This window comes from Hesperophylax consimilis, chromosome 24 (genome assembly GCF_061612785.1).
Source record: "Hesperophylax consimilis isolate HC1 chromosome 24, BYU_Hcon_1.0, whole genome shotgun sequence".
Lineage (NCBI taxonomy): Eukaryota > Metazoa > Arthropoda > Insecta > Trichoptera > Limnephilidae > Hesperophylax > Hesperophylax consimilis.
In genome coordinates this window covers 2827749-2849798 of record NC_142859.1, presented here as the reverse complement: position 1 = coordinate 2849798, position 22050 = coordinate 2827749, and the positions used below count along the sequence as shown (strand labels likewise).

The following is a 22050-nucleotide window of genomic DNA, read 5'->3' as shown; positions in this document are numbered from 1 at the left end:
TTAGTTACTTGTAGGCTGCAGGAGCCCTAGGTCTCTGCAAGGAGCGGGTGTCCTGGTACTGCGAGTGTTGGGGCGGGGGCCCTCGACTGTTCCCATTGTTTCCATTGCTGCTGTTGGTGTGGCGGGGGTGGCCATTGCTACCAGCAGGCATGGTGCTGGCACGGCTGTCAAACAATTAACAATATTACTACCAACAAAACTTTTTAGGTTATTTTGTAATCAAAGGAGCAGGCTAGACTTTAAAATAATTACATTATGTGGCATTGTTTTGGGTCGATGAAAAAATTTTTGTAATGGTTTAACTATGGAGCTTAGGTAGAGCGAAAAAAATTAACAGTAATGGTAGACTGCAGGCAATGAATCAAGGTACGGTTTGTGAGAGAAATGTTTCTCTGATGAAAACAAGGAAAAAATACCAAAAAATTGGCTTACTATGAATAAATAAGTTTGTGTACATATTTTCTTGGATACGTTGTATTGAAAGTTGTGAAAACTTGAATAAAATGCACCACTGTAATATTTTTTTTTATATTGCATTGTTATTTGATTTGAAAGACTAGAAAATAGTTTAAAGATGGTTCTAAAAGCAATCATATAACTGTTATTAAAATTCTGTTGGACATTTGAGGAGAAGGCAAAATCGCTCTCTGGGATGTTGCGCCGTGATGGTGATTATAAAAATTTTTCAATATTCCAAAGTAACACCAATGTTAAAAGGTGGAAGGTCATTTAAACTAAACGGACAACTTTACACCTCATCTGGTGCTACACAGTCTTAAAAATTAAATTAAAAAATTTTAGATGAGTAAACATTTTTTTCTAATCTGTGAAACTATACGTAATCCAGCGATGTTGAAAGAGGATAACTTATAAGTTCCTAACAAGTATACTCGTGGGGGATCCTGGGTATTTTGTTATGCTCTGAAAGTGAGAATTTCTCTCAGAATGGACCTATCAACAAAGTGACTCAACCACTTAACGATGCTGCTGTAACCATTGACATTTCAATGTCATTATACAGCGGTGGCCCGAGCACTTATTCGATGGTAGGGACTGCATTTTTTTATGTGTACTGAAATCTTACTACCTACCTTAAAAATATATGAAACTTCTGAATATAGTAAGTAATAAGTTATGCACCTAATCAGCTGTCTAAACACATCATAATTCTAAAAAATCTCTCTAGATTTATACACATTTATAATATAGAATAGTAAAAATAACACCATGTCTTGCGAGATTATCATCGAACTCAATTTGAACATGTGAACAAGAAGAAGAATATTTGTACTCAGCCCTTCGAGGGACAGTGTATTTAAAAAAAAACTCCTTGAGCGATAGACTTTTCCGGGCATTCAGTTCGTGATTCGGCCGCGCACATTCGATGAGCGCGGTCAAATCACGAACCAAAAGCCGGGAGAAATCATACCTCCGAATATTAATACTGAAACATATACACTGCTTATTGTGGTTTAAAGTCAATGAATCTTCCTGTATTTCACCAATATTTTTAGGTTTTATTAAATTATCACTTGAGAAAATTCTATTAGTGGAACATTAGTGACATCTTTTGGTATTTGATTGAAACTTAATCATTAGTCTGGAATTAGCGTTGCTACCCAATTTCAAGTAGCTATGACTCGAGCGGTTAGGAGTGGAGCGAATTAATTAAAACATACCTATCTCTTCCTGCTGTGCTTCCGTTAAACTTTTCTTCATTCTCAAAGGATTCAAAGGCATAATTTGTGTTTGCCACGGAGTAATCCTTCCAGGCTGCATTGGGAATCAGCTGATCCTTTAGAAAAAACAATACATTATTTATTTAATTACATACTTTCTAAGACTGTTTATCTGAAGTTTTCTGCCAGGAATGTTTTTGTATCTGTTTGTACATAATTGATAGAGCCTAAAAAGTCAAATCTGTACAATGCCCTTGAAGTGATTTTTTACAAAAACAAATTACTATTTTTTATACAACACATAATACTATTTTGAAACTAATAAAAATCACTCCACCAAAATTTCATTTAGTTTCAATGTCAAAAACTTGACATTAAATTCAATTCACTTGGTTTTCATGTCTATTGTTAAGTTGACATTTTGTTCACTGATCTCATAATAATAATTTTGAATAAGTATTAAAAATTCCTCATACCCATGAAGAATTTTTAATACTTATTCAAAATTCAGATTACCAAATTGGTTGTATATTAAAGTGTACCAAAACATCAAATTGCGTAAGATGTTTGGTGAAGGTTTTTTTGTAAAAATGAGAATTGTTTATTCACCTTGTGTGTTCCTTTGCTTTGTTGGCCTGAAGGCATAGCTTTAGGGTCTGTCAGCGGTAGCTTTACCCAGAGCAAATAAATAAACAAAAAAAATATTATAATAAAAAAAAAGTATCAAATTAAATAATTTCAGCTTTGAATATTTGGAGGAAGTAAATGGGTTCAATTCAAAAGCAGGACCATTATTAATAATATTATTCCATACTATAAATGTATTTTAAAGGTGTCTGTCTCAATAGTGTTAACAGCAATGTTTTTTAGTAAAGAGCTTCTATTGCAACTGGTTCGGCCAATGACAGCTGCTAAAAAGGTAGCCATTGTTGTTACAATGAGCTGCTATATATATAACTGTCAGATAATGAATCTAGTTTCTCACCTTGTTCACAGATGGCACTGTCCTGGCGCTTTTGTAAATGGTGCAACCGGCCTGTACGATGGCCACAAAGACAAGCGCACAGACACAACCGAGGACTATGTATAGCTTGGTCTCCGACAGACCAAAGAACATGCGGGCACTGGAATCTGTCTCTTCCACTGGTAGGGTGGAGACCACTGGAACAACGACAATAAACATTGTTTTATCATGTCAAATGAATAATAAAACATATTAACTAATTTTCTACTTTGATTCAAATTTATTATATAAATATATAGTTAATAACGGCAGGAAAATTAGAAAAAGAGCTTTCAAAGTAAACATTGTTAATATGTATGCAATTATATCTCGTGACGTTATAAGCAGTATAATGCATAATTCGAATGGCAGTGCTGCAGGACTGCTGCGCATGTACCGTGATTTTTCGGTCGCAAGTATTATATTCTATTATTAAACTAGCTGTACCCCGCCACGCGTTGCTGTGACTCAGTCTCTCTCTGCAGATAGAGAAACAATAGCGTGTGTTGCATTTACGTACAACAGATATTTTTTTTAAATAGCATGTTTGTCTAACAGATGACGCGGTTTAAAAAAAATGTTTTTATCTGTCACAGGTGACGTCTATATAGAATAGTAATATAAAAACACACGCATATTCGAATACAACGTTGTATCAAAATTTCAAAGAAATTTGTGAAGATCTTTCGGAGATTTAAGATTTTTAACAAATGAATATTAACATTTTCATTGATATAGATTACCATTCAGTAAAGTTCTGTCCTTACCTACTCTAATTAATGTGATACATTTGTAAATAACATGAAATTTCATTGTAGGAGACATCCTCATTCTTTGCTAGGTTCACATTTTTAACATATTTATATATTGTGATGGTCTAGGAGAAATTAAAATATTTGTGTGGTTTTTCGCAACCAGAGAATGTCGACTTTTTTAAAAGAAATTTACTATTTATAATAAAACATTCAACTCACATCCCTGGGGCTCAAAAACAAAGAACTCTGGATCAACGTTGAGAGCACCCACCCTTCCACTAAGCAGGGTGTCTCTGAACGCTTGCTGCCATCTGTTGGTGGAGTTTCCAACTGCGTTGCTGCTATCGGCCTTGCTATCAGCGCCCTTGCTGGAGCCACCGATACCGCCTGCCGATGCTCCGAGGGTCCTCGCGGTGATCGAAGGTTCTAATTCATTGGTTTCGTCCACTTGCAGAAGAAGTTCGGCGAGGATTTGATTGCCGGCTTGGCTGTAATGAATTAAAATGATTGTTAGATAGGAAAATTGAGTGTAAAATATAATGATAATTTAGAAATAAAGAAAAGATATGACGAGAATATATTGTGGAAATGTAGATTTAATCTAAAGAGATTTGTGTTGTACAAGTGACAGTGAATTCTTAGTGGAATTATGATGTGTATTTGTAAGAGTTGGGAACGAAAAACCTACAAAAGACAGAATTAAGGTATTTAAAATTTATATGTATTGTATCATTGTTTGAAATATTATGACAAGTTTGGTTCCAAACACTAGTCTTTGTCATGTTTCTTTGGCATTTAATTTGATCTGAGTATATCTGAGTACATAGCTATCTGATATAAGAATTTATGAAATATTTCAATTAATATTGAACTTCAACTTTTCGAAATTTCGAAGTACGGAAGACAGAATGGAGGTAGAATAGTTAGTACCATTTATTCATAGATATATTATAGCCTACTTGAAATATGACACATTTTGATGAACGAGGAAAGGACTGTCAGGAGGAATATGACTCGAAAGTGAATGGAAGAAGAAGTTGGGGATGACTAAGGAATGCAATCAAGTGAATCAAATATAAATATAAATAAATTGAAGAAGAGTATTTATGAGATGATGTATGATTGTAAATGAAGCAAGGAGCACTTGCCAAGACAGAATTGTGAGGCGGTTCATCCTTTCTGCCAGCTCCTCTGGCGAAATGGCAAAATTGCTTGATGGGGTTAGTCATTTAGCCAAGTTATTTGTAACCCTTCGAAGGTTTGTCTTTCATTGAACAACCCAACATAAAAGAGAGGTTACAACGCATCTCTTAGCGGAAGAATCAGATATGTACAGGTTTGAAAGAATGGAATTATCAACTTACTCTTCCAAGGTCTCGACAGACAGTTTATGATATCCGGCATGGCTGTCCAGCACTCCAGAGAAACTCTTGGCGATGGTGTTGGCCAGGTCTTCGAATTCCCTAGACCCCTTCTTCGGTGCATTATAGTTCTCCGCTAGGTTCACTATCTTCACCTTCATCATGTAAGCCGACAGTCCGGGGATGTTTGGCTCCGTGGGGACTACGTCTTCCAGTTCTGCGAATATAAGAGGCATAATCAGCAAGAGCAACTTGATTATCCGGTGCTTAGTAACTGTAAAGATGTGAACCTGTCTTCCAATTCTGGGAAAATAATTATCACCAAAAAGCAGCAAGATTTTCTGGCAGTTAAAAATAAAAGCGAAAATTAAGGTTGTGGTGGTATTATGGTTACTAGCGCAGACCCTTTTCAGATGCAGATTCTTGACAAACCAGTTTCAATTTTATAAATAATAAAATACTATATTACAGGTAGGTACTCTATGTGTGAATTCTTCACACAATTAGAAGCAATTTTTAAAATGACTGTTAACCTCTCGGCGAGTACTATTTAGGCCAGAACAAAATACTCCCAAAGAATTATGGCCGTACTATATCGTACTATGTGGCCGTACTACATCCTTGATTATTATTATTCAATAAATAATGATATTTTTGCATTGCTAGATTGAAAATTATGATGAGAAAACTATGGTTTTGCATTTATTTATTTTTTATTCATGTACTTCAAAAATACTCACTCGTGGAAAACAGTTTTGTTCGTAAAAGCTCACTTTCCGAGAGGTTTAATTCAAAGCGAATGTTAGTTTATTGATCCAGATTCCACGCAGAATAAACTAACGCACAGCATAGACAACAGAAATTAGTTTGTTTGATTATCAGCAGGTGCACCTTGCTTATCTGGAGTAGGGCTTTCTATTTGACATTTTCATCTCAGAATGAACACAAAGACTTTCACTTGCTTTTCATGCTTTCTGTTGGCATTTCATAAGCAGACAACATAAAGTTCACCACACAAGAGCCCCAACTGTTCCCAACCATTTAGAGCCAGTGGGAGGTACTACTTTTTTTCCTTCATAAGCTTGAGTACACAGACATCCTTCAAATATCTCCAGTTCCACCGATTCTGGATAGTTCTTGCTTATCCAATGCCTGTAGTTCTCTTCAGTTCATCATACCATATCATACCATATCTCTATTTTTTTCCAATGTGATGACAATGAAACTCCAACAATCATGTATTTATTAGCTGTGCTACAATACTTACAAGGCGATATTGATTCTTTAATGCAATCATAGATTTCAATTTATTCAATCTTACCTGGTCCGCAAGACTTGATGCAGACACGTCTCGAGGAAATAGCCGGAATGGCAGTGTGCTTCTTGGTCTTCTTGCTAACCTCGTGATAACTGCCGCCTTTCACTGGGAACATGAGGTAGAGACACTTGCTGTCCGTGAAGGAGAGATCCTGTCGGAGAAAAATAGTTTTAGTATGTCAAGAGATAGAGAGTGGAAGCTTACTCTAGAATGTTTTCTGGTTTCAACATTTACATATTGAGTTTGATCGAAGTTAACCATGTGACATCCGCATGTAATAATCCAGAACAGAGCAATGAGACAAATTTTAAACTGTAATAAATATAAACCAAAGCAGAAAATGCAAGGAATTAAATATAATGAGTGCTAAACAAAGAATTTTCTGCAGCGTTTGAATTTTTATCTACAAAGTTTTTAACTATTTACTACCAACTTTCTTTAGTGATAAACTACGTTACAATAAAGACTTCCGCACAATACAAGACAGAAAGAAAACATTAGACTAAAGAGATTGAACAAATCCAAAACACAAAAATGTTTATGTACCGTATAAAGGCATCCAAATGTGTTGTGTAATTCATAGAGAAATTAAAAATGTATCTAGATTTAGCAAATGTAAAAATTATGTGCTTAATAAGTATAGGGTTTTCCAATAAGAGGTGTTATGTGTATTTAACTCCGGCCATAAAATGATTTTTATGGCCGGAATTGGATGGTATTGATCTGGACAATGTTTACTTTCAACAAGACGGCGCTACGTGCCACACAAGCAACGAAACCATTGATCTTTTACTGGAAAAGCTTCCGGACGGTGTTATCTCTCGAAGAGGTGATCACAATTGGCCACCGAGATCTTGTGATTTAACACCTTGCGACTTCTTCCTTTGGGGCCACGTGAAAGAGAAGGTCTACGCCAACAGCCCAGCGTCGATTCAAGACCTCAAAGATGGAATTCGTGAGGCTATCGAGGACATAAGGCAGCCACTTTGCGATTTGGTTATGGAAAATTTCATGAAAAGGATATGGTCCTGTAGGCGTGGTCGTGGTGGTCATTTGACTGATTTTATTTTTCACTATTAACGGCATACCTTCCTCTTTATAATGAAATAAACATTCGATCATTTATATTAAAAAATGGCATTATTCTTTGAATATCAAAATAACACCTCTTATTGGAAAACCCTATATTAGAAATAAACAAAGTGTAATAATGTAGGTACCTATGTTCATATTAGACCACATGAATTGGATCTATTTTAAGTTTAATAATAAAATGTGAGGGATAGCTTCCCACGAATCACATATAATATGTGTTGATAACATTAAGTACTTGCACGTTGAAAAAAGATTTTTTCAAATGTTTAAACATGTACATACATGTTTTAGGTAAAGATGTTCACAATATCATTGATAGATCGTTTGTAACTTCTTCCTTGAAACTAGTAAAAAACGCATTTTAATTGTGCACTCATTCAGCAGTTGCTGAATATTGTTTATGGAACAGAAGAATTAAGATTACTTAAGCTGATGATAAGTCTAAATTTAGCACAACTTGGAAGTGCCTATCTCATTTAATTGCAGCAACCTAACCGAGTGAAAAGAATCATCTTTTCAAATAAGATAAAAATATTGTTTTTTTTGGTTACCCTGGCATCAGTGGTGGCGCGTTTCCTTGTGAAAGCCAGAGTAGTCACCCCATCGTTGGTGTTACCAGTAACATCGTATATATCCTGGTTGGTGTCCAAACCGGGCGGACTGTAGCCGTTGATCCATGTGTCCATGAGGAATGGTCGCCCAGACTTCTCTATCCACCCTAGAACTACGTCGGTTTGGGACTGAAAATATAAACATGCAATAAATAATAAATTTAACAGTTCCAACTACCGTCTGGAGCCAGTGAGACTACGGCATCCCCAATTGGGGTATGTGGTGAGGCTGAAGGTAGAGGGGAAGGAAGAAAAAGTTTCTGAATGGAGATCTTTTACCAAGGCAATACTGATATGATCTTACAATGGTTACTGATATCATGTTGAAATTGAGTGCTTATATATCATTATCTCTACTTGTAACAAAAAAAGGAAGATAATTAAAACATTTATTATAATTATAATGACCTACCATCTTCATATCATCACTGAATCCAATCCCCGTCCACTTGTTATTGTTATCCTTGGTGTGGATGGTAAAGCGCACCCCATCCTTGCCCCGCTTGGCCCCCAGGTACTCCCAGGATGCAGCGTACTCACACTCCCCCTTGGCCACGTTGCAGTCTCTGGGCAGCTTCCATTCCCCCCCGCAACGCCCATCGGCCAGTTCTCCGATCTCTCCGGATGTTGAGGATCCTCGACTAACTTCCTCTGTGGAAAAGGATAAAATTAAATTTACCATACGATTTATTTTTAGTAGCCTGGACCTGTCGTCTTTGAGGGTGCTATGTGGAGGGTATTTTTGAGGAAAGGATGGTGTGAACCATACTTTCGGAGGGAGGGAACACAGACTCCGGCAAGTCATTCTACAGCCGAGCTGTGAATATAGTATTGTGTGTGATGCAAAGCATTCTCATATGGCTAATGTGAAATGTTGGATACTTTTAAGTAAATGAAGGAGAGGAGGTTGTGGGAAGAAAATGAGGGAATTATGGTAGGAATCTGAGGTTCAGTGTGTCCAGGAGTGACGTATGACTCCATACTTCCCACCGCAGTGCAAGACAATGAGCCGAGAGAGTCCGGATGGAGAGGCGAAAGTTTCTCACTCAACAGGCCTCTCCCAGTCTGGCCTGTAAAAGCAGTTGATGGGCAAACGCATCCTCCGCCAAGATTTGGACAAACCTCACCCCATGAACCACCAATGTTAAGTCACCAAACGTAGCGAAACACTTGAGATGACATATTACAGAGGTGTTTGGTTGTAATACTGTGTTGTAAACTGTGCCTGCTGTGAGACACGCACAGTACATCAACCATTTAGTAACGTTAAAAAAATATTAATAAAAAGTTCTAGAAGCCTTCTCTTACTCCTTCTTCGTGTCTTGCTCCTAGTCAAATTATCTCCCACTATCTTTCATCTTTTCAGAGATAGATGGAATGGTTGATAGAAACTGATTGACCAAGTTCCAACAGGAGAATATAACAAAAGAAGAAATATTGATAAAGTAAGTAAAATTTTCAAAGCCTTACCGTAGAAGTTGATGGTGGCAACACCCCTCTGAGCGCCGTGCCCGTGGTACTTCAGTTCATCCTGCCGATAGAAGTCAGGTTCGGAGGCCTTTTCCATCTCCAGGCCAGATTTGGGTACATGGTTGTACTTCCCTGGCTCTTGGCCGCGTGCCCAGATTACGTGCATCAGGTCGTTTTCGATGGAGTGGTCAGTATTCTCGGTAGCCTGGAGATACATAATATACATATACAGTACTCTTTTATTTATTCGCCACCCCAAAATTGTGCAAGACAAGTGTCTTATTACAGACAGAAAGGAAGATCTCCAAAAGGATATCAAAACACTATCGGGCATGTACCTTAAGGGCTTAACCCTTAAATGCATACTGTTGCAAAACGGCAACATTCCGTTCAAACCGCCTTTAACTCTTTGGTGTATACTTAATGCATGCCGTTTTAGAATTATCAAGTTCACGGTAATATATTTTATCGAGTGGCATCACCTTTTTTTTCTTTCGCAAATGTCAAATGTCACTTTTTCTTTAACAAAGTGAAGATTCTCGAAAATTGGTTGGAGGTTAGAATTACAGTTTGGTTTTGCTGTTATTATTTTGATTTTCTTAGGTAAGTAGATACAATAATACAATACTTAATAAAATAAAAAGAATAAAAAAAAAACAATTAATAATTTATCCTGGCAACTGGTAAAATGGTTAGCAAGAGCAAGTTATACGCTGGAATTTTGTTACTGTTACTGTAACTGTTAATTTTGTGAAACAATAACGTGTCTAGATGTTTTGTAATATCATTGATTCTAAGCACAATTGCAAATTAGTTTCCCCAGAAAAGCTAATTATCTCCAAGAATTTATTTTTTTTGGTTGTGCCTATCCGCCATGGCAGCGCATATGAGGTTAATTCATTTTCTCAAAATTGATTTGAACAAAAAAAATGATTACCAGCAACTTTTTGCGGAATGCAATTGTAGTAACTCCATTTTCTTCAAATCCCATGGCTCCTGTCAGATCGTCATTTCCACCCCAGAAGCTGTCTACTCGAGGTGTGGATCTGAAAAAAAAAAATTCATCCAACATTTTTCTTCAATGCACCAGACTACTATTCTTTGAATATCCAGATACAGTTGACATCCTTTTAATACGCGCAAATTATTTTAAAAACATATTGTATCAGTTCAATTACAAAGGTATATCAGTTCAATTACAATGGTGTATATCATTAAATGTAACAGTTCAATTACAATGGTATGTATGATTAAATGTAACAGTTCAATTACAATGGTATGTATGATTAAATGTATCAGTTCAATTACAATCAGGAGCATATTTTATATTACATTATAATATCTATTTTGTCATGTTGATGGCCATTTGAATGTTTATCACTATTGAAGTGACATATATATGATAATGGTTTATTGGGTTAGTTTTTTTTTCCTTTATTTAACCCAAACTAATTAGATTCTTATTTTGACGGCCTCCATGGTCGAGGAGTGAGGCTCTCGACTAGAAATCCAAAGGTCGCGGGTTCAGATCCCGGCATGAACAAGTGAATTTATTTGATAAATTTATGTTATTTCACAATTTATTCATTTAAAATTACATATAGTATACTTGCGGCATGTTACAGAGTAAAAGATACTCTCAGTATTCCCCTGGTGTAAGACCACCATTCAGAATTGAAACATTGCTTGAAATGTCTTTAGCCATGTTTGGTGACCAGATTTGAATAGCCAGGTACTCCCCCACCTTCCTCTTCCCCATCTCTTTCCCCTCCCCACTGCCTTTAGACTCACAATATATCCCAATTGAGGATGCCATAGTATTGGCTCTGGCTCCAGACGGTTGGGTGCAATTGGGACTTGTGCGGCATTCACATTTAAAAAAAATAATAATTAAAAAAGAATGTAAAACTAGCCTAAAAACCTATTTTCATAATCCTTCTTCGGACACAGAAATAGATGTTCCTCATTGCTAAACAGTATATACTGTTTTGAAAATAATTTGGGTGTATAGAGGACATCCAAGCCCAGCGTATTTCGATATTTACCCTTATATTTTCATAAGAACAATGTAGGACAATACAGGGACTAAATAAACATTATTGTGTTGGGAATTTTAGGGAGAGGACAGGAGACCAGTTCATTGGAGGTGTATCCTAGAACCTCTCCAAGGGTTATAGCATGGATAATATCCTTTTTAAAGTAGGGACTTACGAGGGTGGTCTGAAAAGTTTCCAACCTCAACGCAAAGATTGCGGTACTCGTCAATAAAAGCTAGTGAATGTAGTTGTGCATCTTTTGACAGTTACTCACCAAAGTTTCGGCCATTTTAGACCGCAGTTTTTAGTTGACAGTCGTTTGAGTGAGTCGATTTGTGTATGTGTGTGATGTATCGAGCTGTTATTAAATTTTTGTTTTTGAAAGGCAATACGCCTACGCAAATCAAAGATGAGTTGGACTCTGTGTATGGGGAATCTGCACCATCATTAACCAGAGTGAAATTTTGGGCAGCTGAATTTAAACGTGGCCGTAAGAGCTTGGGAGACGATGAACGTTCGGGATGTCCAAAAACTGCAACTACTGATGATAAAATTGCTAAACTTCGCCAAATAGTGTTAGACGCCGAATTATAGTGACAGAGATAGCAGAGGTTATGAAAATGTCCAAAGAACGTGTCTGTCATCTATTAAATTAAGATTTAGACATGAGACATGAAAAACATGTTCGAATGAACATTTCCAACGCTCTGTTGGAGCAGTTTAGGCGCAATAAATCCATGTTTTGGCGCCGATTAATTACTGTAGATGAAACTTGGATACACCATTATGTACCCGAAACAAAAATACAGTCAAAACAGTGGACTGCAAAGGGGAAACCGGCTCCAAAAAAAGCAGAAACACTTTTCTCGGCTGGGAAAGTGATTGCGACTGTTTTTTGGGATAGTCATGGAGTTATCTCAATTGATTATCTTCAAAAAGGAAAAACTATTACAGGAACATACTACGCATCATTACTTGACAAGCTAACGGCAGAAATTGCGGAAAAACGTCCACATTTGCAGAAAAGGAAAATCCTGTTTCACCAAGACAACGTGTCGTCTCACACCTCAGAGGTTGCCATGGCAAAAATCCACAAATTACGGTTTGAACTGATTGACCATCCGCCTTACTCACCAGATCTATCTCCAAGCGACTTCTTTTTGTTCCCTAATCTTAAAACTGCGCTCGGAGGACAGAGAGGAGACAGTCAAATGAGGAGGCAATTACCTTTGTGAATAATTATTTTGGAGAAAAAAACGCCGACTATTTGGACGGATTAGAGAGATGGGAGCATCGCTGGGAGAAGTGTATTGAGTTACAAGGAGACTATGTAGAAAAACAAATAAAAAAATTCTTGTTTCATTGTTAGGTTGGAAACTTTTCAGACCACCCTTGTATACGCTATGTTATAATTTTTTTTAATGTTTAAAATTATTATTACCTGTCTCTAGTGTAATAATCCATGATTCTGAAATTTTTTCCTCGGGCAGTTCCAATGACTAAATCAGTGCAGTCCATCGGGTTGAAATCGTGCTTCGGAGTGTAAGCGTGCTTTGGGAAATAACCTAAAATAAATTGTTTAGCTAAAATTATTAACAGCGATATTTTTTATGTTAATAAATGAATTTAAATACCTTCAAATCTTTTGGATATAGAGTTAGGCTCTTCTACCTCAAGGATATGCAAGTTTCCGAAATTTGACGGTTGAACTATATTCGCGAATACCGCCATGCTTCCGTGCGGAGATACGTACACAGGCGCACATTGCCGACATTTTATTTTAACTCGTCTGTGATGCCAATCTCCCACGACCAGCTGGTCGAGGTTGTCGCCACTCAGTTTGTTGAGACTTTAAACAGGGCATCACTTGTGCAAGACATTATGTACTAATGTGTGTGTTTTAGATCAATACTATGAATAAAATATTCAACAAAGAATGACAAGATGTAAAAATGGCAACTGTTTAGTTGTGAGTGAAGTTATGAAAGCATTCTAGTTTTGACATTTTGTGAATTCACCAATGACTGGTGGCGACGTGGGTCTCGTAATTTCGGTAGCATAAAGTACGTACTGTGCGTGACAAATTGTTTGAGATGTGAGTACACAATGTGAATATCGGATACTTGCATATCCCTGTGGATGAAGGACCTTGTATGTAATCATTTCATGTCAATCTAAAGTTTGATATTTGCCAAATCTAATATCATGTTTTGTTAGAAAGCTTAATTTTATTTTTTAAAACAAATTATTAATTAGTTTCATTTATCCTTATAAGGATTCAATGACTTATGTGGACATTTTTTCAGATTGAGTATTAGTTGCTTTTCTTTGTTTTTAAGATCACATACTCCCTACACACATAACTTCAAATATTATATTTAAAAACAATATATTGTATTAAATAACCTACTTCTAGTGTACATACTTTGTATTATGTATTAATTTTTCAAGCAATACTTTTCTTTACTGTTAATTAGTGTGCTGTGCTTTAAGGTTAGATATTATCTCTTTCTCCCTCCAATATGTTAATAAAATATTAATTATTATTATATGTACAACATTTCAACAAAATTTTATGTTATTTATTAATATTTTGAGAAAAATCAATACTCAAGTAATAGAGTTATATCAAGTTATTTGATGAAAAATAATTATTGATGAAATAATATACCCTCGGCATCGGCTTTAACGCTTGATGGTTCGAATGTCGGCTCAGGTTCGGGTTTTGCGGAAGGTTCGGAACTTGGCTCAGGCTTGGAATCAGGTTCAGAAGAAGGTTCAGGTTTGGAGCTCGGTTCAGAGCTGGGTTCTGGTTTGGAACTGGGTTCGGGTTTGGAATTGGGTTCAGAAGTTGGCTCTGGCTCAGAAGAAGGTTCTGGTTTCGAACTGGGTTCAGAACTTGGCTCTGGTTCGGATCTAGGCTCAGAAGTGGGTTCTGGTTTTGAACTAGGCTCAGAGCTAGGTTCTGGTTTCGAGCTAGGCTCAGAGCTTGGTTCTGGTTTAGAATTAGGTTCGGAACTGGGTTCTGGTGTGGAGGTGGGTTCTGATGAAGGTTCCGGTTTCACTGTTGGTTCATCTGAGAAATAAGAAAGAAAACACATGCAAAATAAACCATCCACCTTTATTATAAAGATATTAAAAGTAATTCTAAATACTTCCAAGGGAAATACAAATAATTATTATATTGGTGCAACAAAATCCATAGATATAGTGCGATGCAAGTGTATGTACATTACATCAGTGCTAAAGGCAATACATATTCTATATTCCTGATAACCACTGAACGGCATGTTCATATTCTAACCCACGGCCCATCATTATTAATTTAACCCTTGAGACGTTGTTGATTTGCACGGATCGAACCTTCTACAAGCTTCCATTTTTTCAAAGACAAGCACTATTTCGTTCTCTTTCTGACATAAAAGAAATAATTAATTTTTAGATGAGAGGAAGAGAGATATATGCATTTTAATAATGTGCGGTCGTTCTGGGACAAATATGGTCTTAGGAGAGTATAATGCGCGCACGGCATTTGGGACTGTTTGGGTCTTAGAAGGTCCCAAGGGTTAAACATCTAAATGTATTGTTTTATTTTAACCTTTTTCTGTCAGAAAGCATCAACCAAAATATTACACATAACGAGATGTATTACAAACACCCCATTGAAATATATTAGGTACTGGCTTTTTATTGTGGTTCTTGTTTGGGAGTGTAGAGGTTTTATGAAATAAAATGCCGAGCAACTTATATTATGCAAATCTTGTATTTTGACTAAGAGATAGCAGATCTGCACATGTAGTTTTAAAAACAAAACATTTTTTTGTTACAATAATTTGCCTAGACTATATCAAGGTAGTCCTACTTTACAAGATGTTTCAAAAATAAATCGCACCTTATTGCACTGTAATTGCAGTGCTTCGTCCGTGCGTGGGCACGAGTCTTCGACACTGCAAATGCAGGGCTCTTGCCCCTGGGGTTTAAGATTTTTTGAATATTTTCAAACAATATAATATGCTGCAATTTTGTTATTGTATTTTTTAAAATTATTTTTGTAGCTGTTCAAATTCATGCATTTTTGTGGGGTGTTAATTTTGATTATAATTTTCTTACCTTCTTCTGATGTATACATGGCTCTCTTTCTACGTCCTGAAATGTAAAAATATTTCCTTGACAAATTTACACAACAGAATAGAAAATTTAGGATCAAAGGAGTTTAACCCTACAGTACTTTCATCACATTTGTTCAGTTTGCAAGGTTTTCTGTGTATTTCAAATGAGCTATATACATCTTATTTTTAAATTTTTCGTAAAGACAAATACTGTTTTAGAAACTAGATAAAATTATCTTTGCGGAGAATGCATTTAAAATAAACATTACTATTTATAAATAATAAAATTTTTGTATCAAACGTGAAAAATGTTGGCCAAAACGCTAACCACATTTTTACTTGATTTTTTTACTCCAATCATAGAAAAATTAAGAGAACTTCATATATCGAAAAGACATTAGTTTTGTTTGGGGAATTTTCAAGAAAACTGTACCTTCACTTTTATCTTGTTCATATAATAAAATATAATTTGTTAAATTAAACCGACTGTTGCGATAGCGGCGCGATATATGAATTTTCATTTCGGCTATTTTTAGAATTTTATTAATGGAATCCAGTAAAAATATTCGAGGCAAACCGGAAAGAGTTATTATTTCTCTTTATAACGTCAAAGAAAATATGTTTTTCCGCGTGATAGAAAAAACAATAAAAATACTTTTATAAAATATGGACGCCCGGTCATATATGACCCTCAAATGCTGGAGGGGGTTAAATTATTAATGCGAAAATTCCATTAACATTAGATCATGAGCTAAACTACTTCCATCAAGAGGTCGGATGTGACGTCATCAATCCAGTATCCTCTGCCTTTTTCGTTTTGATACAAGGCGTGTGAGAAAGAAGAGGATGATCTTTAATGACGTAAGTAAGAGCTCTCGCTGGAAGTTGTATATGAATATAAATTATTGGATGTACATTTTACAGAAATGTATTGTCATTAACTTCCTTTGATGGTGTGAAGAGAATAGAAGGCTAGATGCAAACTAGAACCAAAATGGGAATCTCTTCGATTCTGATTGTTAACCACTCGGAACATTAGAACGTCAAAAGACGTAAATATGATAATAGCGGTCAAGACATTAGTACGTCTTTTCACGTAAACGCGCGAGATTTTACAAAAATCGATTTATTTCCATCACTAGTATACGGATTACCATGATTTAAAAAACAGAGTATCGATAATGAATAACGCTACGCGTCTGCATTCAAGAATATCTATGGAATGTAGAGGTGCATTATCTGAGTCGATTGAATCTGTCATCTTGTTCGTTCATAATTTTTTGCGTTTCTAAATAATTTATTAAAAATATTTTAGTTTGGACGGTTAATATTTTGAGGTGACTAATAGTTTTTAATTATATTTCTTCAATATATAAAGTGTTATTTCTTTATGATACTCAGAAAAAAGTACATTTTTCACAGCTTTGAAATAATGGTCAGCGATTTTTACATATTTTTGACGTTTTCGGAGAAAACTTTAGAAACGCAAATATTTACGTATAACAAAACAATACGATAGTGAATTTCATAATCTTTCCAAAACATTTTTTAGAATGAGGCTATGTTTCCCAAAACGTGAGTTATGAAGCTTTTAACAAAACTCGTGAATAACACAAAAATTTTCGCGTTTTGACAGTTCGCAAAGGAACACAAAGTAAATAAAAGTCCTTTTCTGAGAGGTTAAGAAGATATTTTCGGAGAAGCAAAAATCAATTTTGAAGAGTGAAAACAATTTGTTATTTCCCATGTTCACATTTTCTAATTTGAATAAATCTAACAATGATTTACATTGTTCACATTACTAATTTAAACTAATCTATCAATGATTTATTTACCTTGTTTGCTAGAAACCTTGTAGGAGATGCTTGTTTTGACAGTGACATCATCGCCAAACCTTTTGAAATTGAACCCTCCGGGAGTATTAGAAGCAACCCTCTTATATTTCTTATTAACATCGGTTCTATTCGCTTTGGTTGTGGTGGGTTCTGCACTGGGCTCAGTCGTGGGTTCTGGTTCAGAGCTTGGCTCTGGTTTAGAACTTGGCTCAGAACTGGGTTCTGGCTCAGAGCTTGGTTCGGGTGTTGAATTCGGTTCGGAACTAGGTTCAGGCTCGGCGCTTGGTTCCGCCTGGCTTTCCGGTGATTTCTTGGAGTTGGGCTCAGAACTGGGTTCTGGTTTGGAGCTTGGTTCAGAGCTTGGTTCTGGCACTGAATGGGGTTCGGCTTTGGGTTCAGAACTAGGTTCTGGTTCGCTAGCAGGTTCAGGTTTGGCATCTGGTCCTAAGAGACAAAACAACATAGAATAACTAAGTATTGTAACTCATTGATGAATATAATGCTTTTGTATGTAATACATTTAATTAGTATTACCATCCAAAGGTCTTCCTAATACGGGGAAGTTTCTGCAGGCAGCTGTCAAATGCCGCGATCGCCATCCCAGACCTAAAACAATATTAAAGCCCATGAAAAATTTGGTACTTGTAAATATATTTTTTATAAATTCTCGAGTATCAATTATGTCCTGGATGAATGATTGGAACGCCCAATGACATGGCTTGAACAAGTGAATCAAATTCAAGTCATGTCAAAGTGTGTATAAGACAATGTGTGATAGGATAAGAGATTCTGGCACAAATCATTTCAAATCTGTTTGTGGGATTTCGCCATAACATTTAAAATTTATTGATTGACAAGTTGTACAAATCTGTATCTGTATTTGCAAATCGGTGAATGTAAAATTCAATTTTCTTCGAAACCTACAATGGGTATCAACTTTTTAACACTACATAGATACTGAAAGTACTTTTATAATAATAGTGTATAAGTTTATATCTAATTGAAAATACTAATTTCAGTTGTGATTCTATGTGTAACTGCGGTTCAATGAACTCTAGATCTTGGATTTACTTTGAATATAAGTGTAATTTTCAAATTTTTGACTGATTGTGGGAACAATTCAGTCAAGCGATAAATAACATATCAAAATTATTTTAGTATAATTAATAATTCTATATTTGAATCATGCATTTCTTCTGTTTAATTTTTTGACAGATAATGTAATTTACTATGTTTTATAAAGGTGTTCAATCAAAGGGTTTATTTTTTGTTGCCTTTAAAATTGACAGTGTTTATTTCTGAAAGGCAATGATGCTGAGGCAAAATATATTTTTAATAAATACTACAATAAGGAAGTTGAGTCCATTTTTTTTATTTTTTTTATCAATGTTCGCATTCAAACTTAAATACTGGTATTTTTTTTTTAATTTTGTTTTCATAATTAAATTAATTCTCAAAGTTTAAATTTTATTAAGCCCGCCAAAACGAGCGGAATCCGAGCGGTAAGAGGCGTGGTGTGGTGTGACGTCATTCGAACTGTGAAAACCACGTCGCTTAAGCATTTTGTATGGAAAAATTTTTAATTCTTCAACAAGGAATTCCAGTAATTTTTTTACCAATGTTAACCGTCTATTAGATTGATGTTATTAAAAAAAAAAGAAAATTGATTAAGATTTCATAGTTAAATTAATATTTTAAGTTAGAATATTTGCTTTTCCCGCCCGGTACGGTACTTGTACGGTATTGCCGTCGCTACTTGTTGACGTTCCCCGCGCGAATTCAGGACCACCGCGCAGAAAAGTAAGGACCAAAAGTAAAATAACGGTTTACAGCCCAGTTCACTGTGAGACTTTTCTGGGCGGCCGGCGGCCTGAAGTGTATCACATGCTATGTGACATGTATAATAATAAAAACTTCTAAGTTATGCAATAAACAACATATTATTATAAAGCACTATACGAATATGTATCTTTAGAAATCCATTTCATATAATAATAACATTAAATACGTACATATATTTGACAAACCCAAATAAACCTTTGGCCTATACACCTCTCTCATCTAAACCGACCATCTCTCATGTAATAGAAAGAGATGCACCATAGGTGATCCGTTGTACGTACAAGTCACGACACATGTGACGTCAGAATTCTTTCCACCAATCGTGGAGCGTATACAGTCTATTGCTATTGAATGCTTTTTCAAGAACGTTTAACTAATTCTAAGAATAATAATATAGAAATATATTTATATATTTAGAATCGATATTTTTTGATCTACATGAACATATTTTTTTTAAGTCAAAATATTTTTCACTCAACTTCCTTATTATGATATCCAGTGATTTTTCACAGATCTGAAGTAGTGTTATAATATTACGTACCTACAAAAAATAAAATACATGTGGGAAAGGGAAAGATGTGAAAAGAGTGTGCCACAACAAAATTGTGTAGCATTCCGTTCTCGTAAATCAAATAACGTATGATACTTCAATAAATCCTGATTTTACTGTGGGCAATCTTAACTTGACTAGTAGTACGTAATTCAATACTGTGTTGTATAACAAGAGTTATAATATTTAATTGGGTACCTGCATAAGAAGTTCCATTGACGACCATCACAATTTCGATTTCCTTATCTTCCTTGAGAATCCTCCAGTGCAGTTTGAAGTCCTTAGACAACTCCCTGGTGGTGTAGATACTGAGATCCAGAGCATTAGATCTGAAAGGTGATCCTGGAAAAACAACAATATTTCAATACAATAAATAATATTAATGCCAATTTTTTACTCCAGTGGAAATATCATTATCAACCTAATTAATTATTATTTCGTTAGAAATTGACCCAAACACAATGCAAGCATTTTTCTTGTACAAATTTTCCAGAATCCAGATATTAGAATTATTAAACCTTGTGAAATTTGTATTTAAATAAAAGGAAATAATGTTGTTCGAAATGCAATACCGTGATTGTGGCAATAAAAGTGTTATTTAAATGCTGTAATTTCATTGATATTGGTGTATGAGCTCACCCACAGATGGCACTAGTATAATCTATTAAGTTACCCATAGATGGCGATAGCTGTCGAGTATAACAGGATAATAAATAATGTGGCAAACTCAAGGTCGAGGTCCAAATTATTCCAAACGCCTGCTAGTTAAGATATCAAAGCCCATTGATTGTAAATCTATCACATTAAAGTCCAAATGGTTTTGTTGAACCCCTGAGTTTTTATTTAGAGTTTGAGATAATCCCGGAGATATGAAAAATAATAATACCATTCGAATCATTCAAATTCTCAAAGTATGGTCATCCACAGAATTTCGAAAACTTGAGTAGTCATTTTTGAAGTGAAACTTCTTTAGGCGCGTAATGGATTTTCGGGGACGGAGTAAAACCGAGTCAGGATCGACACGAAAATGCGGGTACCCCCACCACCGCTCACCGTTCACTGTCTCTCTCTCACCATATGCGCTTGTTGAGGTGGGGGAGCCGCTCACGAACGTTTTGCTTTGAGTTACGAGCGAGATACGAGTTCGGTTTAGCAGGTCGGCCGGTAGCGCACTTGCGCGGCCACGCCCACCACGGCCAGTGAATCAGTTAGCAGCGTGCTCCCGCTGTGATAAGTTGTGTTCGCGTTTTGTGTTGCGTTTACATTTACATTTATAGTTGTAGTTCATTTAATTAATTCATTTAATTTTTGATGAAATGAAAATAGAGAGAGAGGAATACTAGAAGTTTCACTTCTGTCTTGCGTAGGCTTGACACACCCACTTTTTAACATGTAACGCTTCCACTTATGTCTAGTTTTTTTGTCACATTAATTTATAGTATTACATGCCGAAAAACACTACACATGTGCATTAAATACATATACCGCAGTCAAAGAGAAATTTTATTTTTTCATTTGTAGGTGTTTAACATAAAAGGTGTTCAATAAATAAATTTAAAGCAATGCTGTTTGATTAGCTGTTGATCTAAACTGTCAACTTACTCTTCTTGCATCCAGCCCCGAAGAATCCCGGCTTACAGTAGCACTGGCGCGAGGGTGCTGACGTGGCCTCAATGTTTTCACAAACGCCGTGGTCCCCGCAGTCCGAGTTCTCCTGACACTCCTCGTGGTATTGGCAGCGGGGCCCGTGGAACAGGCGGTCGCACTTGCAGCGCGCCAGGATGTACCGCCCATGACCGCTGCACGTCTCCCGGTACTCTTTTTCTGGAAAGAGAGAAAGTTTTGATGTAGTTAAATCATGTTTCTTTACTAAAAACCTTTCTTATCGCACCAAATATTTATACTGCCGACTTAGCAGTGGTTTTATTCGATTCAGCACCAATGAACATTTAGTAAACGATACCTCACTCGACTTAAGCAGTGCTACATTTTTTGTTTGATTACATTCAGACAGAAAAATTTTAATTCAAAGATAACTCGTAGCATGTTTAGAATTTTTTACGAATATGGGGTTATCATTAGGTGTTTAGTCATGTTTCCCGTTTCTCCAAAGTAACTCCACAGGTGAGCTCCTGAACTTTCTTCTCATCAATGCAGGACATTGGCACCATTCAACTGTGGTTTGGTAAAACCCTTCAAGTCACAAAACGAAAACTATACAAGACACGATAAAAACGAATATTTACAGATTCGTAAAACAGGGAAAAAAATAACTTATTTTTGGATTAACTTAATGAGTAAAACCTCAAATTGTAATATTTAATTATTGAAGACAATATTTACTCATTAAGTTATTCCAAAAATAAAATATTCATCCTAGACTTGC

General features: G+C 35.8%; 1 protein-coding gene across 4 annotated transcripts in view; it reads right to left on the bottom strand.

Moving 5' to 3' along the window:
- nahoda (DOMON-like domain-containing protein nahoda) overlaps positions 1-22050 on the bottom strand; it is a 61735-nt gene that overhangs the window by 4442 nt on the left and 35243 nt on the right. Inside the window, exons 5-22 of one of the 4 annotated variants that reach the window (XM_089646518.1) lie at positions 21267-21488; positions 19863-20006; positions 17807-17878; positions 17273-17716; positions 15439-15474; positions 14000-14404; positions 12770-12893; positions 10230-10338; positions 9293-9497; positions 8235-8473; positions 7763-7951; positions 6120-6267; positions 4802-5015; positions 3657-3925; positions 2665-2840; positions 2289-2348; positions 1680-1795; positions 9-164 (exon numbers count right to left, since the gene is read on the bottom strand). In XM_089646518.1, coding sequence (XP_089502644.1) covers positions 9-164; positions 1680-1795; positions 2289-2348; positions 2665-2840; positions 3657-3925; positions 4802-5015; positions 6120-6267; positions 7763-7951; positions 8235-8473; positions 9293-9497; positions 10230-10338; positions 12770-12893; positions 14000-14404; positions 15439-15474; positions 17273-17716; positions 17807-17878; positions 19863-20006; positions 21267-21488 — 3328 coding nt within the window. The remainder of the gene's footprint in view (positions 1-8; positions 165-1679; positions 1796-2288; positions 2349-2664; positions 2841-3656; positions 3926-4801; positions 5016-6119; positions 6268-7762; positions 7952-8234; positions 8474-9292; positions 9498-10229; positions 10339-12769; positions 12894-13999; positions 14405-15438; positions 15475-17272; positions 17717-17806; positions 17879-19862; positions 20007-21266; positions 21489-22050) is intronic. The other 3 variants (XM_089646519.1, XM_089646521.1, XM_089646522.1) reach the window with 3 other exon arrangements.